We start from the raw sequence: 19,926 nt of genomic DNA, 5'->3' as shown, positions 1-19,926 counted from the left end.
CTTTTTAGTATTAAGAAAGCGAGTGTAAAATGGTTTGGTATACTGTCAATCATTGTAGTCACGTGTGGAGCTTGCCATCGCACTAGCACAGCAAGTATGAGGTGTGTTACCTCCGTAGTCAGTATTAACCATGTTATTATTAAGTAAGTCACGGCAGTCCAAAGAGTAACTCACTGACACACCCAAGTTGCAAGGTCGCCCCTAGTTCACCCACCGGCTAAACCCCTATTTTAAGAAATTCGCGACAATTATAAGTGACGCGAAAATTAAGTGGGTGAAATATGACCCGTTTGATAAGCTTGATGAAAACACCTTATCTATTTAGTCATCTAATACACATATAGTACCTTCAGGGGTTGAGCTGGACGATTCTGAACTCTGTATTCATAAGATTTTTGTGGAACTATATTTAGCCCAGTAATGTCTTGTAACAGTTTGTTACATTTCACTTATATTCTGCTTGATTTCATTGTCTCAAAATCGCGAAAATAAAGTGACCCAGTTTTTACGAAAATAGCGAAATCGCGAAAATAAAGTCTGTCGCGAAGTGACGCCATCTCAACATCGCAAAATTTTGACATCGCGAATGTTATGTGTAATAAGGTAAACGAAGCTATAAAAGTTTCTCGGGATGTCAGTGTCGGTTTTCCTTTGCGTTGCAGCCTAGGATTTTCCCAGGAGTCCCCACTTAGAGAGCCCATGTTTTTTTTCCGGAGTTAAAAAGCTTTGAAGCCTCCAAAATCGTGGAAAAATATAAGTCGTTCTAAATCCTACAAAAAAGGAATCGTAATTAAAAAAAAACACTTAATAAAAATTAGTATGTACTTGAAATATATTTAAAAGTCTGTAATGAATTGGGAATTGTCTCCAAAAAAAATGCTGCGTTTTCCAAGAACACATCTATCACGAACTTCACATACTAAAATTTCATTTCAGAGAATAAAAAAAAAAACAAGAAAATATTCTTACCCTCTTTTTTTTCTCCCACTTTGGGCTAAAAATACAAAGTAAGATAACTTAAGAGTACTTTAAAATCATATCGATTCTATGATAATAACTCGCCTTAGGAATTAGCGGCGACGAAATCCCTTGATGTTCATCTTACATATTGAGCAATGATGACTGAACCCAAGCATACGGCCCAGGAAATATACCAAACCACACAATTAGGCTTGAAGTAGGACCAATCAGTGGTAGGGATATTATTAAGCTGTAGTGGGATCCGCTCATTTCCCACTTTTTTTCACAATGCCTATGTTCATTATAATTCCCTCGACGGCACGTTGTTTCTTCATTTCCTTCTTAGGCTCCTAGTTTAGACTTAATTCAGTCACACAGCTGTTAAGCTATTCATGGTTTCATGACAGCTTTTTACGCTTGCAGTGTGCAACAATACCCAGCAAACAAATAAATATAATTAATGATTTGTTTTCTAAGCCCACAGGCTATTAATGATGAAAAATAAACTTGGGCATCCTGTGGAGGGAAGTCCGCGGTACGATAAATAAGTTATTCAGCGGCTATCGCCATCCGTCATGCGCGTCTTGCAAAACTTTCGCGGGAAAAGAATCGTTTTGTTTTGTGTTGTTATTCTGGGCAAAATGAAAGATTTTAAAGCTGGTTTGTGACTCTGTAATGTCACAGAATGGTTCCCCCGTCATCGATAGCAAGACTGGTTCTGAGTAAGTGATATTTTACTGTAAGATCTTGACAATCGGAGGAACTTCTGCTTCACTGGATGTGAAACCACTACTACAACGTTAACGATCGAGTTGGAGTTGATTAGGATATTCGTCCGTTTTAAAATAGCGTATGACTCAATTGGTGTTCTTCTAACGCTTAAGGGATAAAAGCAGAAATCTAAGGAATTAGCAAACAAATTCCATGTGAAGTGTTGATGACCGAAAAAGCCTTGATGCTATTAATTAAGATAGCCTGTTAGCCGGCTCTCTTCTGGGTTATTCGGAAATGTTTTTGTTTTCAAAAATTGGGAGTTCTGTGGCCCACACGTAGAGGCGAGAGTGCAAAGAAATGAGAGCCAGAAATAAAACCCACTCTTTTCTAATCCTCTGCGTTCGTCCACAAACGTTCCATGATTGGCTCAATTTGACATGTGTCAATTGAGTGGCTGAACGTGCTAAACCCTGTCACAAACAGTCAGACTAAAACTTCAATGTGGTGGAATGCAAAAACAACAAACACGTCCTTATGTAACTTTACACAAGTTGGAAGGCCCAAATGCAAACCTGAATGCAAAGCAGCCTGAATCAGCGAAAAGTCCTGCAAAGTTGCGTATTTACACAAATTAAACACTGAATCATTCCGTGAGAATTGTGCCGCGACAACAAGGCGAAAAGGAGCAAACAAATTTACAAACCATACCCTTCTTTTGTACTTTAGGTTGAATTAATAAATTGTGCTGAATTATCATTACAATTTTCCGGATTTGCCGTTGATATAGCAGTACTCAAGCATTTTAGCGTAACCTATGGTTATTATGATTTTAAGGGTCAAACTCTTGTTTACTTTTGATCTATTGTAATTGGCTAGATTTTAACAGCTCTCACCTAGTTGAGGCTCAGCTAGGCGAGAAGTGGGTTGAGATACAGTGCAGTCGCTTTGCTAATTTGTTGTTTATATTGCATAAGCAGAGTTGTAGCAGGCTCTGAAATATTTCCAGGGGGGGTCAATGAGACAGGTCCGCTACTTCTTATTTTTTTTATAATTTTTAAAAAATATTGGGGGAGAGGTCAAGATCCCCAGCCAGTGCACAACCTAGAGGTTTGGTCATGATAAAGGGGGGGGGGGGGGGGGGGGAGCTAGATGTTTGGTATAAGAGATTGGGTCCTGGCTGTACTCCTTTGTGCGTCCCATGCGAACCCTTTCAACTGCAAAAAAGGGTAATTCCATACGATCATCAAATATTATACTTCTGATATGATACCTATAACTGCAAACCCCTCTGGTAATGCCTGTCTACTCACCTGGAAAGAAAAAAATTGTGGAGAAAAAATATTGTTTTTTTTAAGGGAAAAAACCTTATTTGTTTTTTGTTTGCTTTTTGTTTATGAATGGTGAAAGTTCTTTAATTTCAGGGGTGGATTCAAGGGGGTTTGGAATGGAGGGTGCCCCCCCTTATTCTGCATCAGCCACTAAATTTGTGCTTTGCCGGGCTGACTTAGGCATTGCTGAGCACCCCCCTATATTTAGATATTTGGCTTAAACTAACAAGAAATGTAAAGAAATCCACTTAAGAACAATTTATCTGCCCCCCCCCCCCCCATTTCTTTAAATTCTTGCTTTGCCCCTCCCCACCTTTGGAACTCCTGGATTTGCCCCTGTTTTGCATAGGTTTGTTTGCATGGCAAAATTTATTTTGGTGTGTGCTTTGTACCGTATGGTTTATTAGGGTGAAGTTTGTTTATTTATTTTGCTTGTTTGTTCCAGGTTATCTTGAGGAGAAGGGACTATCTCAGACAGCCAAGACATTTGAGGATGAAAGCAATGAATTGGAGGGAACTCGAGATTGTTTATTGGTATCATTTTTTTATCCCTATTTAATGCAAGATGAACTAGTTGTAACAACAGACACGAGCCAGGATTATGAGATGGGGGGAGGAGGGCTGTTTACCCATTTAACAGACTATTTTCTCTTAGAAGCTCAATTTTCTTCTCAGTTTTCTTCTCTCCCCCCCCCCCCCCCCCCCCCCCCGGCTAAGGGCCTGAAAAAGCATAGAAAATATAATTTGCACAATAGATATAGCTGTATAGCTGTATAATTGTGGGATTCAAATTGCATAACCCAGATATCAGTAAAACCACCCCTTTTTCCATTATATGTCAAACATAAAGCTTTACACTTTGTTACTTCTTAGTTATTTTATTTGAAAGTATAGTAACTTTAAAACTAACAATAGTGGATAGTTATTCTATTTTTCTGACTTAGTCTGTAGTTGTTGGAAGTCCTAATGTATTTGTGATAGTGTTAATTATGGTGGTCAACATGGGTTTCATTAAGTTTCAGAGTATGGAAATGGAAGTAGGGGTGGAAGTTATTAGTTTGATAAAACATTAATTGACTTTTTTTTTAAAAGTAGCCAGGGCTTGGAAAATAGTATAGCTGGTGGTTCTGCCGGCTTCTGCGCCTAAATGAAGCATAAAATAAATGAAAAATAAAATTTGGCTGTTTTGTGCTATAAAGGGAGGTGCCTGAGTTATCTGTCATCTGCATCTAATTTTTGACACTTCTCAGAGTGCGCAGCTCTTAGAAAGAAGCCAAAGGCTACAAAAGAGTTAAAAATTGGCTAATAACCTACTTTTGAAGTGGACAAGGCCTATGTTATTATCAACCATTACTTGAAGGAGAACACACAAATAGGATCGTATTTTTTTTAAATTTGTTGTTTGCACAAACAACAACAATTACTTACTGTAGAACATATATGAAATCAGATATAGTAGATCAACTTGTCAGCTATTATTATTATTGTTGTTGTTATTACATACAGTATTATTTTAATCTATTAAATTAAACCATTATACTTCATAGTGGAACCATAATATATAGATACTTGATATGCAGTTCAGCCTTGCATTTAAACCAGTATTATTTCAAATTTTAGGACCCACTGACAGCGTCACTCAGGGAAGTTGTCGAGGATTACCTAATGCTAAAGGAAATTGGTGAGTGAGGAGTTTACATAAAACAATTAAGCTCTGTATTTGAAAGCATACTGTATTTCAACCTTGAATTTTGGAAAAAGCTTAATTGCATCATTACATTAAGACCTAAATTGCACCTTTTGACGACCATTTTCTGTTTGCACTTGCAAAGTATTTAAAGTAAGTGTATGCTGTTTTTTTACATGATAGTTATCTCCTATGACCATGATGACTCAAACTCTGTCTGGCCCTTACTGTGGAAGAAATTTGATCAGATAGTTGGACAACTCAAGTAAGTAACAGGCAGGGGCAGATCTAGCTTTTGGCTTAAGGGGGGGGGGGGGGGGGGGCTGACTCAGTGACAAAGGGGGAGGGGGTAATTTTTTTGTTACATACGACTTTCTGGCAGCCCAAAGGGGGGGGGTGGTTTTAACCCCCTAAACCCTCCCCCGAGATCCGCTACTGTTTACAGTAGAATTTTCCATTTTTTGCTGCCCCTGTGATTGTTGCATCCTTGCTACAGTAGAACTCCCCTCTGTTTTCTGTAGGTTTGCATCCAAGCCTCCCTCACCAGCAAAGAAAGTCAGAACTAAGTTGACAGGTGAGTTCATTTTAAAGCTTTTGTATAACAGATTGCCTTATGTTATCTCCTTTCAGAATTATGTTCTCATATTGTTGTTTGGTTGCCCACATAAATGTCCTTTTTCACGCTAAGACTTGAGACAAGAGTAGATGAAACACACGGACTATAAAAGCATCTAATTTGGAGTGCTAGCTACAGCAGCTAGCTGTTTCAGTGACCCCTGAAAGTTGTTTCATGTACTTTATACATCATTTTCTAGGCCGCAGAAGATTAATACCAGTATCCAAAGTTAACAGCAAACCAGAATTAAAGAACAAGACGCTAGAAAATGCAACAAGAAGAAATACAGTCAGTCCTTCTCAACCTGTTCCAGGAATTCCTCCAGATCAACTTTGTTATGTGAAAACTGTCACCAACCCTTTTGCAGGCTCTATGCAAGGAAACCTCGACAGAAATACTAACTTTTACAGAACAGATGTTCCTTTAATGCCCTTTCATGAGGCAGTACCGGCAAACAGCATGTCAGATGTTTCAAGTAGAATGGCTCACTTGAGGAGAGGCTTTTTAAACCCTAATTATAGAATTCCAAGAGTAAGCCCTTCAGGATTAGCAATGGGACAAAAAACTGCTGAATCAAGTGGAACAATTTCCACAGTGTCAAGTTCCTTCTTGCAAGAGCTTCAATCCAACCATTCCAGCCCTATGCAACACTCTGTTGGTTCTACTGTTACACATAATCAAATTCCAATGGATCATGGTGACGCTGCTGAAGAAGTAATCGATGTAGGCTGTGAAGTTGTACAACCAGTGGCCAAATCTGACACTCAAGCCATCTCTCTTGATAGAGGGACACTTACTGTGATCCAAGATGGAGTCACTGATTCAGAAGTCCAAGTGATAGATGAGGGGAACTCCCAGGCCATTTCAAACTCGCCAGAAATAGACATGATAGGTGGGACTACTGATCCCAGAGCAAGTGCCAACCATGCAAGTATAGCCAGCTCACAGCAGTTGGAACATCAGCTTGGGAAGTCTCCTAGGAGAAAAGGGTAAGTATGTATTGTGAATGTATTGTCATACTACTATACCCTTTCAGCCAAAAATGTATGATTTGGTATAAATCTACAAAACAAATTTTAAAAAAACTGGGTAGGTGTTGCAGAAACATAGAAGGGCTGAAGTTTTTAGTTTTTCTTTTTGAATTTCTCTGAAATTATGTGTATTTTGGGGCATTAGCTCTTTGTCAGAGTACAACATAGTTTTCCTTAGAGGCTATACGTAGATGTCTTGAAAGACTTCTCCTCTGCAGTATTAGATATTTAATTTAACACATTGACCCCTCAACCGGCCTGTACTGGCTTTGGAAAGTACCCACAACCCAAAAAATTCATAAATGCAAAATAAACACAACAAGATGATACTCAGGCATCAGTCTAAGGGATAAATGATGCAACCAAGGTGTTGGCAACTACTCTTAAGCCAAATAATAGCACGGGTTCTTTGACAAATTTCAAATCGAACAAGGAAAGAAACGCAGAATCACCCCTCTCAATAAAACGCTCAAAATACCACACAAGGGAGAAAGATCAGCAAACATAGCTCAAGACACAAATAGATACCTTTATTCTGATCCTCCAGGTTCATTTCCATGGCCTCAAAACACAATGTCCACTCCTTGAAGGCTTGTAAGACCATGAAGATGCCTTTACGGATTGCAAAGCATTCTGGGAGATCCAGGGAAAAATTCACGAGGGGAGGGCCAGTCAACACTCCTCTCCCCAAAGTCAGATGGTTTTTTTATGTCTTTTCACCCCAAAGCCAAACAAATCAATTCCAGGTCATACAGACCCAGAATAGCAGTGTAAACAATTTTGGAATCAATTTGGTTTCAGAAAAGACAGCATTTAGGAGAGCTGTTGTGATTCATTAGAAAATTATTTTCTCATCCAGGCAAAGCCAAACAAGAAAAAATCATCATAAATCCACCTTTGCTTGCAAATATCCATAAGCAAAGCACTCAATTATGCCCCAATAGACTTCATGATGTCCTGAGACACTCTCCTAATATGCTCATAGCTGTATTTTTGATGAAAAATACAAGCAACCATCAACTTGTGCTAGCTTCAGCACAACGACGAGGGATTAAAAGTTAGGACCGGAAAGCACTGTTGGAAAGCTTGGATACCGCTGACTAGGTGCAGCTATGTTTGACTTTGACAGGCTGTGTAAAACTCAGAATAGGGGGGAGGTATCTGTTTTCAGTTTGTTTTTTGTAAATTCAGCTCAAAAATAGCCAGGAGTCAATGGGTTAATGAATATTGTTTGAGTATCTATTTATTGGTGTTTGTCAGGCACCCACCAAGGAAAAGAAGTGCAAACCACAGTCTTGTCTCACCTTCAAAGTAAGCATTGTTTAGAATTTACTTCATATGTAAGTGACTAGACATATTGTGGGTTTTTTTCTCATAATCTTTTCTGCATGTTTTGAACAAAAGGAAATAATCGGGGACTGTTCTTGCGTCACCGAGTAGTAACTTGACCATGTTTTCTTATCAAAACAAACAAGGTACATTTCAGCCAATTTAGAGGGAATTTCGTGGTTTATTAACATAATTTCGCCTAATAAACTCTGTTCCTATCGCCGTGGCACAAGTTTTAAATGGTATGTTTACCCCTCTGTCAGAACAGATTAGTTTCCCTCGATCTTTTTATCTCTTTCATTTTGGTTTATATTTTAATTGCATAGGTTCCACCAAACTGCACAACCGCCTTCTTCGTCACAGCACACTGGAAATGATGAGAACTCTTCAGATATTGCTGGAGCTGTGGTCCCGGTAATTACCAATCATAGTGCCAGCACCAATATTAACATCCTCGGGGACCCAGGGCGTTGTGGAGATCGGGCACACAGGGAGAGCTTGCTCCCGTGTGTGCTACTCCGCACCCTGGGTCCCCAAAGAAGCAATATTCAACACTGCACTGTTCTTGTTTATATTACTGAGTGCTAAATATCAGTAGAGTTCCGTATAAGTGAGTCCTGTATATGCCTGTTTTACGATAATTACATGAATAGTAAGTTACTCTGAGAGAAAGTGCTGCATTTTTTTTTCTTATTCTAATATTAACAAAGTTGGGAGGTGTGTTTAAATGAAGACCTACCACTTGCAGTAAGACCTACTGTTGTTAAAGGGGCAGCGTCATGGTACTGCGCATGGTTGGAGTCTGAGTGTTTATTGTCAGCTTTTAATTGTCTACAAACAGTTGAACTTTAACCTGTCAATGCTAAAATAATATGCAAAATTTTATTGAAAACTATGTTTATTGACAGTTTGTGGTCATTTCCTTTGAATTTGAGTCTCCCACGTGTACCAAAGGCTCATAAGTCAATATTAGAATTTGACTGAAATTCATTGTGTCCGGGCCGGAGAGCTATTAGGGACTTACAGTCTACGGAAAAGATGCTCATTTGCATAAGCCACTGTCTGGCGTCCTCAATCCATGCCAGGCCCGTAGCCAGGGGGGGGTTCGGACGAGCCCCCCCCCCCAACTCGGCTTGAAGGTCCACTCAGCAAACAAACAAAATCAGCGCACAAAAAATATATATAACGTTTGGCTGGATATACATATCGTGCACACCAATATCTCTTAAAAATTACTATAAAAACCTTTTTATAATAATTATCTTTATTATTATCGCTATATGTTAAAAAGCACCCTATTAATAACATTTTAAATACAAGATTGAACTTATTTGAAGTATTGATTGCCTACTGTAATAAGGCGAGAAGAGAGGTATACCGAAAATTTGGTTCACTGAAATGGAAAAACTCAAAATCAAAATCCTGGCGATCCCATGCGATCCCATTTTCTGCCAATTGCCATGACAACAGCCCACGCCTTGACGAAGGCGATATTTTGCAAAGTTTTATTACATTTATAACATCAGATAGTTTGCTCGCCTAATTAACTGTCGGTGTGTGAAAGATGGGCTCCAGATCCTAGTGCGTTACAAAATAGGATGATAAATTCAAAAAGTGTGTCATTCACTCGGTCTCGACTAAATCTTTGTTCTAGCCGTAGAAGCGTGTGTAAAAAGCAAAAGAATGAAATGAACAAGTGACCGTGCATTCCAGCATGGCAACTGCGTTAAAAATAAACTTTTCTTTTTCCCCAAAAAATTTTGTTTATTTGGAATGAATAAAAATTTGTTATTATGCGTGAACATTATTCTTTAGGATGAGGAACAATTTAGAAAATGAAAACGAATAAAACGCTCAAAATAATTTTATTCACGTCCTAGAGATTTTATGCTAATGAGTCGAGCATGATTTTTATTGTAAATTTCCTCTTCGCAATAAATTATGGTGGCGAGACACCGAGAGAGATGGTACTGTAAAGCGATTCAATCGAATAAAAATGTAAACATATGACCAATGATTGATATTAACAAAAAAAAAAAGAAATACTTGCAAAATAGGTTCTCTATGACAAAAGTCATGTCAAACTGTCATGTGACCCATAGTCCCTAATTTTTCCGGCTAAAAAGCGATTAAAAATCGAGACAGTGCCTTGGTTAAAAGCTAATTTAAACCACGCAATGCATGTTTCAGTGCTCCAAAAAGGTTAGTGAACAAAAAAGGTAAAAGGCCCATTTTTAGCTATGGTTGCAAATCAGACAGCCTTTGTTTAATCAATCGTATGCTAGATCAAATGTAAACCCCCGTGAGCCAACTAAGAGGTCATCAATGACAATTAATTTTACAATTTTAAATAGAAGCTTTAAACGACTAGAAAGGCTAATGCGCCTTTGAAACTTTTGTGTGTTGTTGTGAACAATAATGCGATAAATTTTAGTGAAGGGAAGAACCAAAGTCCGATCTTCAAGATTTCTAAGAAATGATCATGAATGATTTACGAAGATTGGCGATCAGCTTAGATACTTTGAGTAAAACAGCCTTCTTAATCAAACCCCGAAATGCACTGTTCGCATTTCTCCTCAGAAGCTCTTTTCCACCATATCAATATTTTTAGTGCATTTCCTGATAAAAATTCGAAAGAACTCGTCTAGAAAAATTGCTCACGATAAATTTTGAAATGTTTCAAAGTTGTGCTCAAGTACAGGCTTGGGTTTATTATCATTGAGCTAGGTAGAAAGCTTGATAAGTTATCTCATCGCTGTGAAACGCTGATTTAAAATGGCGTCGCATGGAATGGAGGACGCCGGACAGTGGCTCATGCAAATAAGCATCTGTTCCGTAGACTGCATGGTGGTGAGACACGGAGAGAGAGGGTAGAAAAGCAGCGAAAGATACCTCTTTACGACGACGACGACGGCTAGGACAACGCGATCGAAAAAAAAAGTTTTTGCGCGTGGCGATCAATAATAATTTAATTGCAATGGAATAAGCAAAACATTATAGTCAGGGACAGATAAAAATAAACTAAGGACATTTCTACAGCAGCGAACGAGTGGAGTTTACATTGCAAACGTCGGCGCCCTCAATTGACTGTGAAACTAAGAGTTTTCACGTTCATGGTTTTACGGAAAACGGCTGAAATGTATCAGACAGAACGCATTTCCACGTGCTGCTATTGAATTCTGAATCAAATTCCATTGTTTTCTGCCGTCGGCGTCCGCGTTGCCGTCGTCGCTGCTTCAGGTCTCTATTGCAAAGCTCTGACCATTACACTGCCCCTTTAAAAAAGTGCTGTATCTGGAACACCCTAGCTGTGAAACGTACGATACTGTTAATACTCAAATAAGCACCCCGGCGCTTATTATTTGTTTCTACTCTAAGGCGGGCGCTTATTCGGGGGAGGCACCCATTTGAGTTTTTGAGAAGCGCTGTCTTTTTGGGTTAAAAAAAAAGCTGTTTTCTTGTTTCTTCTAGATATTCTTGGACACGTTTTTGAATGCTCCAGTGCTACAGGAAAAACTTGCTGCAAATATAAACAAAGTTCGGAGGTGGGTTTCAGAAAAAGACCCACAACATGTGTGGAAGCCCGGGGCCTAGCGCGTTGGCGCTTCGCCCTCACCACTGTGGCCCAGGTTCGAATCCTGGCTCAAATTGGGGATTTTTTTCCGGGTTCCTGCCTTGATTCGAATTTGTGTCACAAGTGAGTTGAAGTTATTCTCCCGTGTTTCCAGTCTTTTCGGATAAGGACACTAAACCGGAGGTCCCGTCCCTTCAAGCTCCACTGCACAAACCAAAACGTAATACAACCACAGGGGACGCAATACCCTCTGGCATTGACGATCCCCAGTGAGACTACTTACAATGCTTACTAACAATACACTCAAGGGGGGGTACTTGGAGCCTAGCTCTGTTGTGGCTTCCGCACCAGTATGGAACCAGCAGGTGGAAATTCAATAAATAGCATACAGTCTTTGGTAAACATCACATCATCTGTTCCTGTCGATCTGGATGAACCGCCCGTTTTGTGCACACTTTCACCTCGCCCCAAGAACTTGTTGATAATATTTGAAAACGGTGCTCTTCGGCACATTAGCTGACCTACGATTTCTCTACCCACTACCATTAAACCATAGCGCCCGGCGCTTATTTAATCGCGCTTTTTCTATGGAGGCACTTAATCGAGGGAGGCGCTTATTTAAAAGGGCGATATTTTTGGGTTTGGTTTTTATTCGTACAAAGACGCAGGGGCCTAAAAAGGTGGTAGGATCATGGGGGCGGTGAGGGTTGCCAAATGTTAAGGGCGAAAGGGAGGAGTGGCTATGGAAAAACGAAGTCCCAGTGCTTTATTAGAACTACATGTATGAAAGTCATTTTTACTCACTACATGAAACTCGCTTACATAAAACGGGGAAGGCACTTATTCGAGTAAAGACGGTAATAGTTTTAACTATTCACTTTCAGTGCCAAGTCTTCTGATGCAAGCCATGAACCGGTCGCCCCCTCAACAGCTGAGGAGGAGCAATCGTCTGGGTCAGACCAGGTAACGCCCCACGCCCTTGTTACGTGCAACCCTTAATTTTTATCACAATTACAACAGATAACAGATACGTTATGACAGGGAGTTGTGACTCCCTGGTTATGAAGGCCAGGCGAGTTTTTCGTTGTTTATTTGAGGGGGGGGGGGTGTTTTTTCATGTTTATCCTCTAAGGCGAGGTGCTTATTTGAGGGAGGCTTTTATTTGAGCAATTACAGTGCTATAACACAGTCTGGAAATGTATAATGGGCGTATATCGCTTATGTTGTTCATCTGTTACTTTTCTTATGATAGAATACCGATGCCCAAGTCTCACACATATTGAGCATGTTGGAGTCAGACCCTGCCTTTGAAGAACTCTTTGCTGGATTGTGCAGTGGTAAGGGGCAGCCATTATGCAACGCATTGGAAATCGTTAAACGTCACTTCAATTGAACATACACTATGATAACCTTGTTTTCTTTTATTGATTTAATCCACAAAGGGGTCCTTGCGTGGATGTTTTTAAAGTTGATTTTAAGTAACATGATTTTTTATTGAATACTGTGCATCTTGAAAAGTTCCCGCCACGCTCCACAACCTAGAATTTTTTTTTTACAAAAGCTTTTTTTTTGCAGTCCCCATATCACCGGCTTTTCGCTAACGGAGGAGAAGGAGGCGAATACGTTAGAGTTTACGTGGACAGGGAAATCATTTCTAAGGAGAAGCAAGCGGAGAAGGAAGGGAACCGTTACGTTCCATCCTCCTCCTGCGTCTCCTTTTCACCGATTTTCTCACGTGAATTAAGCATCTCCGCTCCCTTCTCAGTATCCAATTAATTACCCACTGAAAAAGGCTTTAGGGGGTTTGTAAGTCAGAAGTAGGGCTCGTATGGTACTGCTGCATCTTTGTGTCTCATTGATTTTTTTTTTCATTTCTCTTTTTGTATCGGATTCAATGTACAATAGGTTTCACAAGAGAAATGACAGCTTTTATATATTACCTTGTCTTTGTATCTCATTGCTTTGTATTCTTATTGCTTTTTTATGTATCTCTGAGAACCTCGTCAAGTTATTAACAACTATTTTCTGATTTATTTACAACTTTTTTCTGATTTATTTGTGTCAAATATTTTCTCTTGGTTTTTCTAGATTCTTCATCCAACACTCCATCAAAACAGAACCCTGTATCTGTCAGTTCCTCTACAGTAACGCAGTCGACAGAGGTCACAGCATCCACAGTAGCGAGCTCTGCGGCAAATGGTAGGTCCTTAAACAGCCTCTGACAGCCGCCATTTTGTCGATCCGAGCAAATCACCAAGTGTGAAAAAGCATCCATTCCCATCGGCTGCTTTGGGGAACCTATGGCGATACTTTCGATTGAATTTGGTAAATAAAGTATTAAACTTTGTTTTAAGAGATTATTTTGAGATTTTAACACATTATGCGTGCCTTCCAGTATTAAATGAAAACAATAACAAAGGTGTGGCTGACCAGGGCCCTTTAAATGTCTTTCGATATCTGCCCGGTTTAATTAATTCACAATCGTTGCGATTTTGCGTATTCTGTGATCTCTCTCAAATTGCCAAGCCATTTCTTTGAATTTTGATAGTTATAATATATATTTGATAGCAAATTATACCTTCGATATAAACGCCTTTATGTATCTCGCTCTTCGTTTGACACGCATGTATGAGCCAGACATAAGTCTGTTGTTTTTTGATTGATCTACACAACAAAACAACACTTTAGTTAAAATGATTCAATGTTACTCTATTTGAAACTAACCTTCCTTAAATTTTGACGTTTTTTTTATTTAAATGTAATTCAGACAAAAGTTTTTATCTATAAATGATGATAAAAATGTAGCGATATGCGATATGTTGAAAATGGCCTTGCGTAAGGAATGTCACTGTCACCTCCATGGTCCGCGTCAACACTGGGAGAAAAAAAAACTGTATTCAAATATTTAAGCATTATTTGGGAAGTAGGAGTTGCGTGACCTTCCAGAATCCAAAAACATTTCCTTATTTGTAATAGTATTCAATAAAACCAAACAATGAAAACGTCCCTAAAAAATTGAATTGACTTGGAAAGGAGATGAGGAGTTTGGATGCTGGGAAGTCACGCAACAACGAGGATTTCGGCTTTTCTGAGCTATCTCTTTCTTGCGTCTACAGCAGGTGTTGTGCTCACGGAAACCCAGTTCGCGACCAAATCACTCAACAAAATTCGGCCCTCCTGCAAGGAGCCTGCTCACCTTAATCCTCTACCAATGACAACTGAGACCCCACCCGAGATTCAAGCAGAAATGACCAAGGACACTCCTCAGCACGTTCGTTCCCTGGACTTCTCTAAAGTAAAGGTCGGGGAAGAAGCCAAGCCCAAGTCTAGGAGGAGAGGGCCGAGAAAAACTACAGCGAGAAAGAATAAGGAGAACCAAGGCAGTAGTTTAACAGGGGTACCAATGATTAGTTATGATCCACCGGCAATTCCTTCACATGGTCAGCTTATTTTGAATTCACCTTACGCGCTGGTTGGCCCAGATCCTGTTTTAGGGCCGGGAAATGTCGCACCCTATATGATAGGTAACCTTCCTGTCACTTCTGCGGGAGTTTTCCCAGAAAATTTAGTAGCAACCACTGCTAATCAGTTTCCAGTAACGGGGAATGAATTCTTGGAAAATGCTCCTGGTTTCCAGGAAAGGCAGTCTGATCCGACGCCTGCTGCGAACATGCTTAAAATGATTGCGAGTTCTGCTAAGGAGAGAGGTAATGGGGATGTGAAGGAAGGGACACTGTTACAGCATCTTCAAGGTGCGGCAATACTTCAACAAATGCAAGGAAGGGTGGAGAATTACGGCACTGGTGTTGAGGTGTCCGCTGCCGGTGTACAAGGATCGTATGGTGGGTCTCATATATCAACCGTCGGGGCTCAGTTGTCGGCTACTGGCATGCATCCCAATCAGGGCCTTGTCCAACAGGATACGCAAGGGAATTGGCAGCTATTGCTACAAGCTGCTAATAGCGCTCAACAGCTACCCGGCAGCATCCATCCGGTGGCTACTTCAAGTATGACCGAACACGATGGATCACAAGGCATGTTAAGTAATCAACAAGGTGCTGTTATGTCAGCGGGTTTGCCAGGTACTCCATCTACCTCCGTCACTACTTCATCCACAAGCCGTGATTTTGATTTTCAGCGTCACAGTTTATCACCTTCTAAGCAGCCATTGACTGGGAATTCTGATGACTTCCATGATTCCAGGGATAATAATTCTAAGGACCGATCCTCATTGTTTCATGTTATCTCGAGCGTAGAGGAATCAGTGCTTAATGTAGGACAGCATCAATCCGAGAATACCACAGGGCTGGGATCATGTTCAGATCAAGGGAGGGGATCTGGTCAAGGTGTTGCTAGTCACAGTAACACCCAAGAACACTCCCCACTTTCCAGGAAACGTCCAGAAAATCCTTCGGTCCTACACGAATTATCACCTGCGTCTGTGGTGTCCAGGAAAGCAGAGGAATGCGTGTCTGGATTTTTGTCTGGTTTTAGTAGTTATGTGTCCAATAAAATTGATTCCCCGACTGCGTTTGGTCGAGGGTCGGTAACCTTACCCAACGTTCATACAGTTAGAAGTAAAGGGTCTGTAAGCAAGCATGTGTCTGCGTTTGGAGTAACAGACGCTGGACTACCCAGCAAACGACGTGACCATGCAGATGGTCCAAAGGCACCAGTCGTGACCACACCCAGTAGCAGTGGTGTCTGCGGCACACATCATGCGGAGATGGAGGCACCACAGGTTGACGGAGCCGTTAGTGTGTGGTGTCAACAGGGTGTAAGCCCAGGTTTGGTGTCATCGTCTGCGAGTTCAAAGAACAGAAGGTCATCGCCCGTAAGCAGGAGTCCCCATAGTACCACTGGAACCCCAAACGCCACAGGAATCACAAGCGCCATACCAGCCTCGAGCACCACTGGACCACCAATCACGACAGAGACCAAAAGCTCTGTAGAAGTCCCAGACATAACAGGGAGCCCAAGTTGCACGGAATCCCCCTCTACAGGAGCTCCAGACGCCACAGGAAAACCAAGCACCACAGGGAGCTCAAGCACCGCTATAGAACCAGGGGAAGGGGTGGTTGATGGCGGAGAGATTTCAAAGGGAAGGAAGAGATCAGCGTCCACGAATAATGAGGAGAATCAGGTAAGAATCACAGCATGCGCGCGCACTTTGTTTGATGTAAGCTTAAAAAAGCGCGCGCTGCATTCTGGTAGTTGAGGTTTGTTTCTATGGTTATGCCCGCGCAAACTTATAGCTGGAATGGCCTACTGATCAACTGGGTGATTCAACTTTATCTATAACCTCTGAACTAGCACTGAATGTCTGGGATTTCTGATTTTTGTTTAGGTACTTGATGCGCCTTTGCTTTTACACTTACTTCAAATATGGTTGCACTCGGAGAATCTGTGTATCGTAACCCGCAGTGCTTCATGGGTATCAAATAAACAAGCAAATAAGCGTAAATAAAATACAAATCCAGGTTTTCGAAAGCTGTAGATTTCTTGATTACATACTTATGTACAATCAAACAGCTCTCAGATACAGGATTCAGCCGTTTATGCGCTACCCATGAACCTCCGCGGGTTACGACACATGGGTTCTTGGTGCAACCTTATTTGAAACAGGTGTATATGAATTCTTGCGAACAAAAAGTAATAATGTACTTTGGAAGTATTTCTGATTGCGATATGACGATCCTTCAATAAATAGGCTGCACAAGCTAGGTTTATAGTAGACGTCATACCGCATGGTCAGCCACTTATGTTCTTTGTTTTTTTGTTTTGTTTTTTTCAGCCTAAGAGAGTAAAAGGTCCCAAGAAATCAAAGGTATTGAAATCAATATTGAACTTTTACTAAGGGATCTCATATAAATTTTTCTTGTTTTGAAAATTTTGGTTTTTCTAGATCGCTCGGTCAATTCCCTATTAGGACATTATATACCTTATTTTTACAGTTCACTTTAAATTTTTTTTTCTTCGCTCTTTTGCCGCCCTAGAACTGTGTACGTCGAGAATTCCCACGTAAACTTGCAGGAATTCGTGTTTATTACGATTTTGCAGGCCGCCATTTGAAAATAGGCCCAGACCCTAGCGTTTTTAGAACATAACCAGGCTCTTTCAGACCATTCAGAAAAACCACTGCCATTGGTTGATATGTTTAAAATCTAAAAAAAATCCAAATCCGAGCGGTTGAGTGGGCCAAGGGCAAACCCGGTAAAAAAAAACTGTAAATTGGAAACAAATTGCTGGTCTAAATTTTCTCGCAACTTTAGAAAATTGTCATGAAATGCTCTTCCCACCGAGGAAAGAAAGAGGAAATGTTATTGTTGTCGCCATCATATCCATCGATGGCTGTCGTTATTTTTGTAAATGGTCTAAAAAAAGCCTGGGGCGAACGCGCTGAAGTCAGTAATGTTCATAAAAAAATGGATAGGGGGTCACCTTTCCAGTTTTTCCTCGGATTTTTTTTTTAATAAACTTGTTAATATAATAAGATATTTTTTCTCTTTTTTGTTGAATGTGCGTTTTTCATCGTACATGAAAAATACAGTCGAAATGTTCTGAAACAAACTTTTTTACCTCTGTCGCTTAAATTGTCAACTTTTCGTAAGCATTTCCAGATCTTTGATAATTTTTTTGTTTGTTTTTATTTTAACTCCTTAACAGAAGTCAAAACGCAAGAAGTCGGATGGAAAGCTGCTACCGGCAAACTTCGACGTTGATAAGTTTCTATCTAGTCTCCATTATGTGGAGAAATAAGGAAAGAGATATAAAGGTAAAAGAGATAAAGGTGAAAAGAGATAAAGGTAATATGATACGGGCTGAAGGCAGAAAATGATTACTAGATATGAAACATTTATATGCAAAAACATACACAGTGAAAAATATACACAGTGAAAGTGTGGTCCAGTGATCGACCGCTGGGTTCAAATACTCCGAGAGCATACACACTCCGATTCACACACTCCTTGCAAACACCAAGGTAACCTCACGTTGTTATGTATTTACATGCCAAAGCTGAAATTTTCAAAAATAATTTTTATATATTATATATCAACCAGTTTTGTTTGATCTATCAACCAATATATGCCTGAATATTGAACGTGAGTTTCTTTAAAAACAAAGATACGTGAATTGTGCACACAGTAGTGAAATTTTAAACTCTAACGTTTCCGTGTTTAGGGTATCAAACGTGCTATTTTTTATCGTGTTATTTTTTTTTTGCATGGGATATAGCATGGGAATATCCGATGGAATAGCCGAAGGGATATCTTCCGGTAGATTTTATGTTTGTTATAATTTTGTTTGAAACTATTAATTAAGTCCTTCATTGAATATTTTAGTATTTTAATACAAAGTCTTGTGCTCAAAAGTTTGGACACGTACACGCAAAACATGGACATTTGAAGGCGAAATAAAAACGTTACGTTTGAGGTAAAAGCTTGTGATTTGTCAGTTTCTGAGTAAGAAGAGGCGGGCTGTAAAACTCATGTTATACCAGGTTTAAAAGTCTTCATTGATTCTTGATCGTTTGAAAGATTGTAAAAATTGAAAATAAATGTAATTCTAGTTTTGATAAAAATGCTCTTAGTCTCATCGCTACCAACACAACACGCAAGATTCCTTTCACACGCTGGAGATTTTTAGAGCCATTCAGAATCGGATACACGTTTTGTGAGTAAAGAATCTTTCTTAGCCAGCGTAGTGGCGAGAGTTCACGATTATCGAACAGATAACCATCCTCAAGCCCCGTGTCAAAATGGGAAATGGACTTTCTGACATTTCCTTTGTCTTGTGGTCAGTCAAGCAAGAATTTGCCAGCAATGCTGGCCTGTGCTGGCGCAGTTTGCACAGGGCTTTACAGCTTTAATTTAACGCTTGAACTGTAGTTGTATGACTGAAACAATAGGTAAGCATCAAAAAAGCAAAAAAATGATATTCTTACATTCGTTGACCATGTACCATTGTACTATTATTACTGCGATTTTTAATATTCTGCGTACCCAAAATTATATTTGTTGCTTTATGATTGGTCCGCGCCTTGTGAAGAGGTGGCGTGATTGGATTTTGAATAATGGAAGCCGTTTAAAGAAGCCCGATCACACCGCTATTTTATGCTCCCAAACGAATAAATACAAAAAGCCCAAATTGTCGTGTTCGTGAACCAGAAGAATAAAAACCATACACCAAAAACTATAAGAACCTGCTTTTTACAAGGTTATTCTAAACATTTTTTAACAATTATATTATATTATACATTTACTGTAAGGTATAAATGGTGTATAAAATACCAAATTTTAGCCTTAAATGGTTCTTTATTTCAGGTTCTTGTTATGTGGGGAATTACTGTACACGTTAAGAATCGCAAAGACGTGCTGTTTTGAAATATTCAGAAAAACACCCCAAAGTAACATCCACAATTCTGAAAAGAAATAATTTAGTTTTGGTTTAATTACCGCGGATGTTTCTTCCAAAAACAACGTTTTCATAGCGTATTCTTAAAAGAAAACATACAAAAATACTATTGTATCATTTGAGATCTTGATATCAATTGATATCTTGTGTAACACAATAATTCATGGCACTTGAAGTGCTATTTTTGACAGTATGAAAAAAGCAAAAGATATGAGGAAGCATGTCTGGAGTCATGGCCAACCTCACGTTATCGCGTGCCGTTTTAATAACCC

At 39.7% G+C, this 19,926-nt stretch overlaps 1 protein-coding gene across 2 annotated transcripts; it reads left to right on the top strand.

Moving 5' to 3' along the window:
• Window positions 1–1,541: 1,541 nt before the first annotated feature.
• On the top strand, window positions 1,542–18,821 carry LOC5501699 (nuclear pore complex protein DDB_G0274915). Of its 2 annotated transcripts, none has more exons than XM_048721792.1 (15): window positions 1,542–1,682; window positions 3,448–3,536; window positions 4,623–4,683; window positions 4,873–4,954; window positions 5,211–5,263; window positions 5,505–6,294; window positions 7,597–7,647; window positions 7,992–8,079; window positions 11,137–11,210; window positions 12,124–12,202; window positions 12,492–12,576; window positions 13,328–13,438; window positions 14,359–16,382; window positions 17,034–17,066; window positions 17,906–18,821. In XM_048721792.1, exons 1-15 carry the CDS (start codon window positions 1,646–1,648, stop codon window positions 17,996–17,998), a joined length of 3,750 nt encoding a protein of 1,249 aa, XP_048577749.1. In that variant the 5' UTR covers window positions 1,542–1,645; the 3' UTR covers window positions 17,999–18,821. The 2 variants fall into 2 exon arrangements, with proteins under 2 accessions (XP_048577749.1, XP_048577748.1); XM_048721791.1 differs by having other exon boundaries at window positions 14,356–16,382.
• Window positions 18,822–19,926: the final 1,105 nt, after the last annotated feature.

Source organism: Nematostella vectensis, chromosome 14 (assembly GCF_932526225.1).
Source record: "Nematostella vectensis chromosome 14, jaNemVect1.1, whole genome shotgun sequence".
NCBI classification, from domain to species: Eukaryota; Metazoa; Cnidaria; class Anthozoa; order Actiniaria; family Edwardsiidae; genus Nematostella; species Nematostella vectensis.
Note: the sequence above shows the minus strand (reverse complement) of the source record. Positions and strands in the feature narration are given on the sequence as shown.

What these genes read in the sequence shown, in the direction of transcription:
- LOC5501699 (XM_048721791.1), top strand. Translation starts at nt 1,646, where the DNA reads ATGGTTCCCCCGTCATCGATAGCAAGACTGGTTCTGA. An exon ending in AATATAAACAAAGTTCGGAG is followed by an intron (nt 11,211 to 12,123) that starts GTGGGTTTCAGA and finishes ATTCACTTTCAG; the next exon opens with TGCCAAGTCTTCTGATGCAA. An exon ending in AATCGTCTGGGTCAGACCAG is followed by an intron (nt 12,203 to 12,491) that starts GTAACGCCCCAC and finishes TTCTTATGATAG; the next exon opens with AATACCGATGCCCAAGTCTC.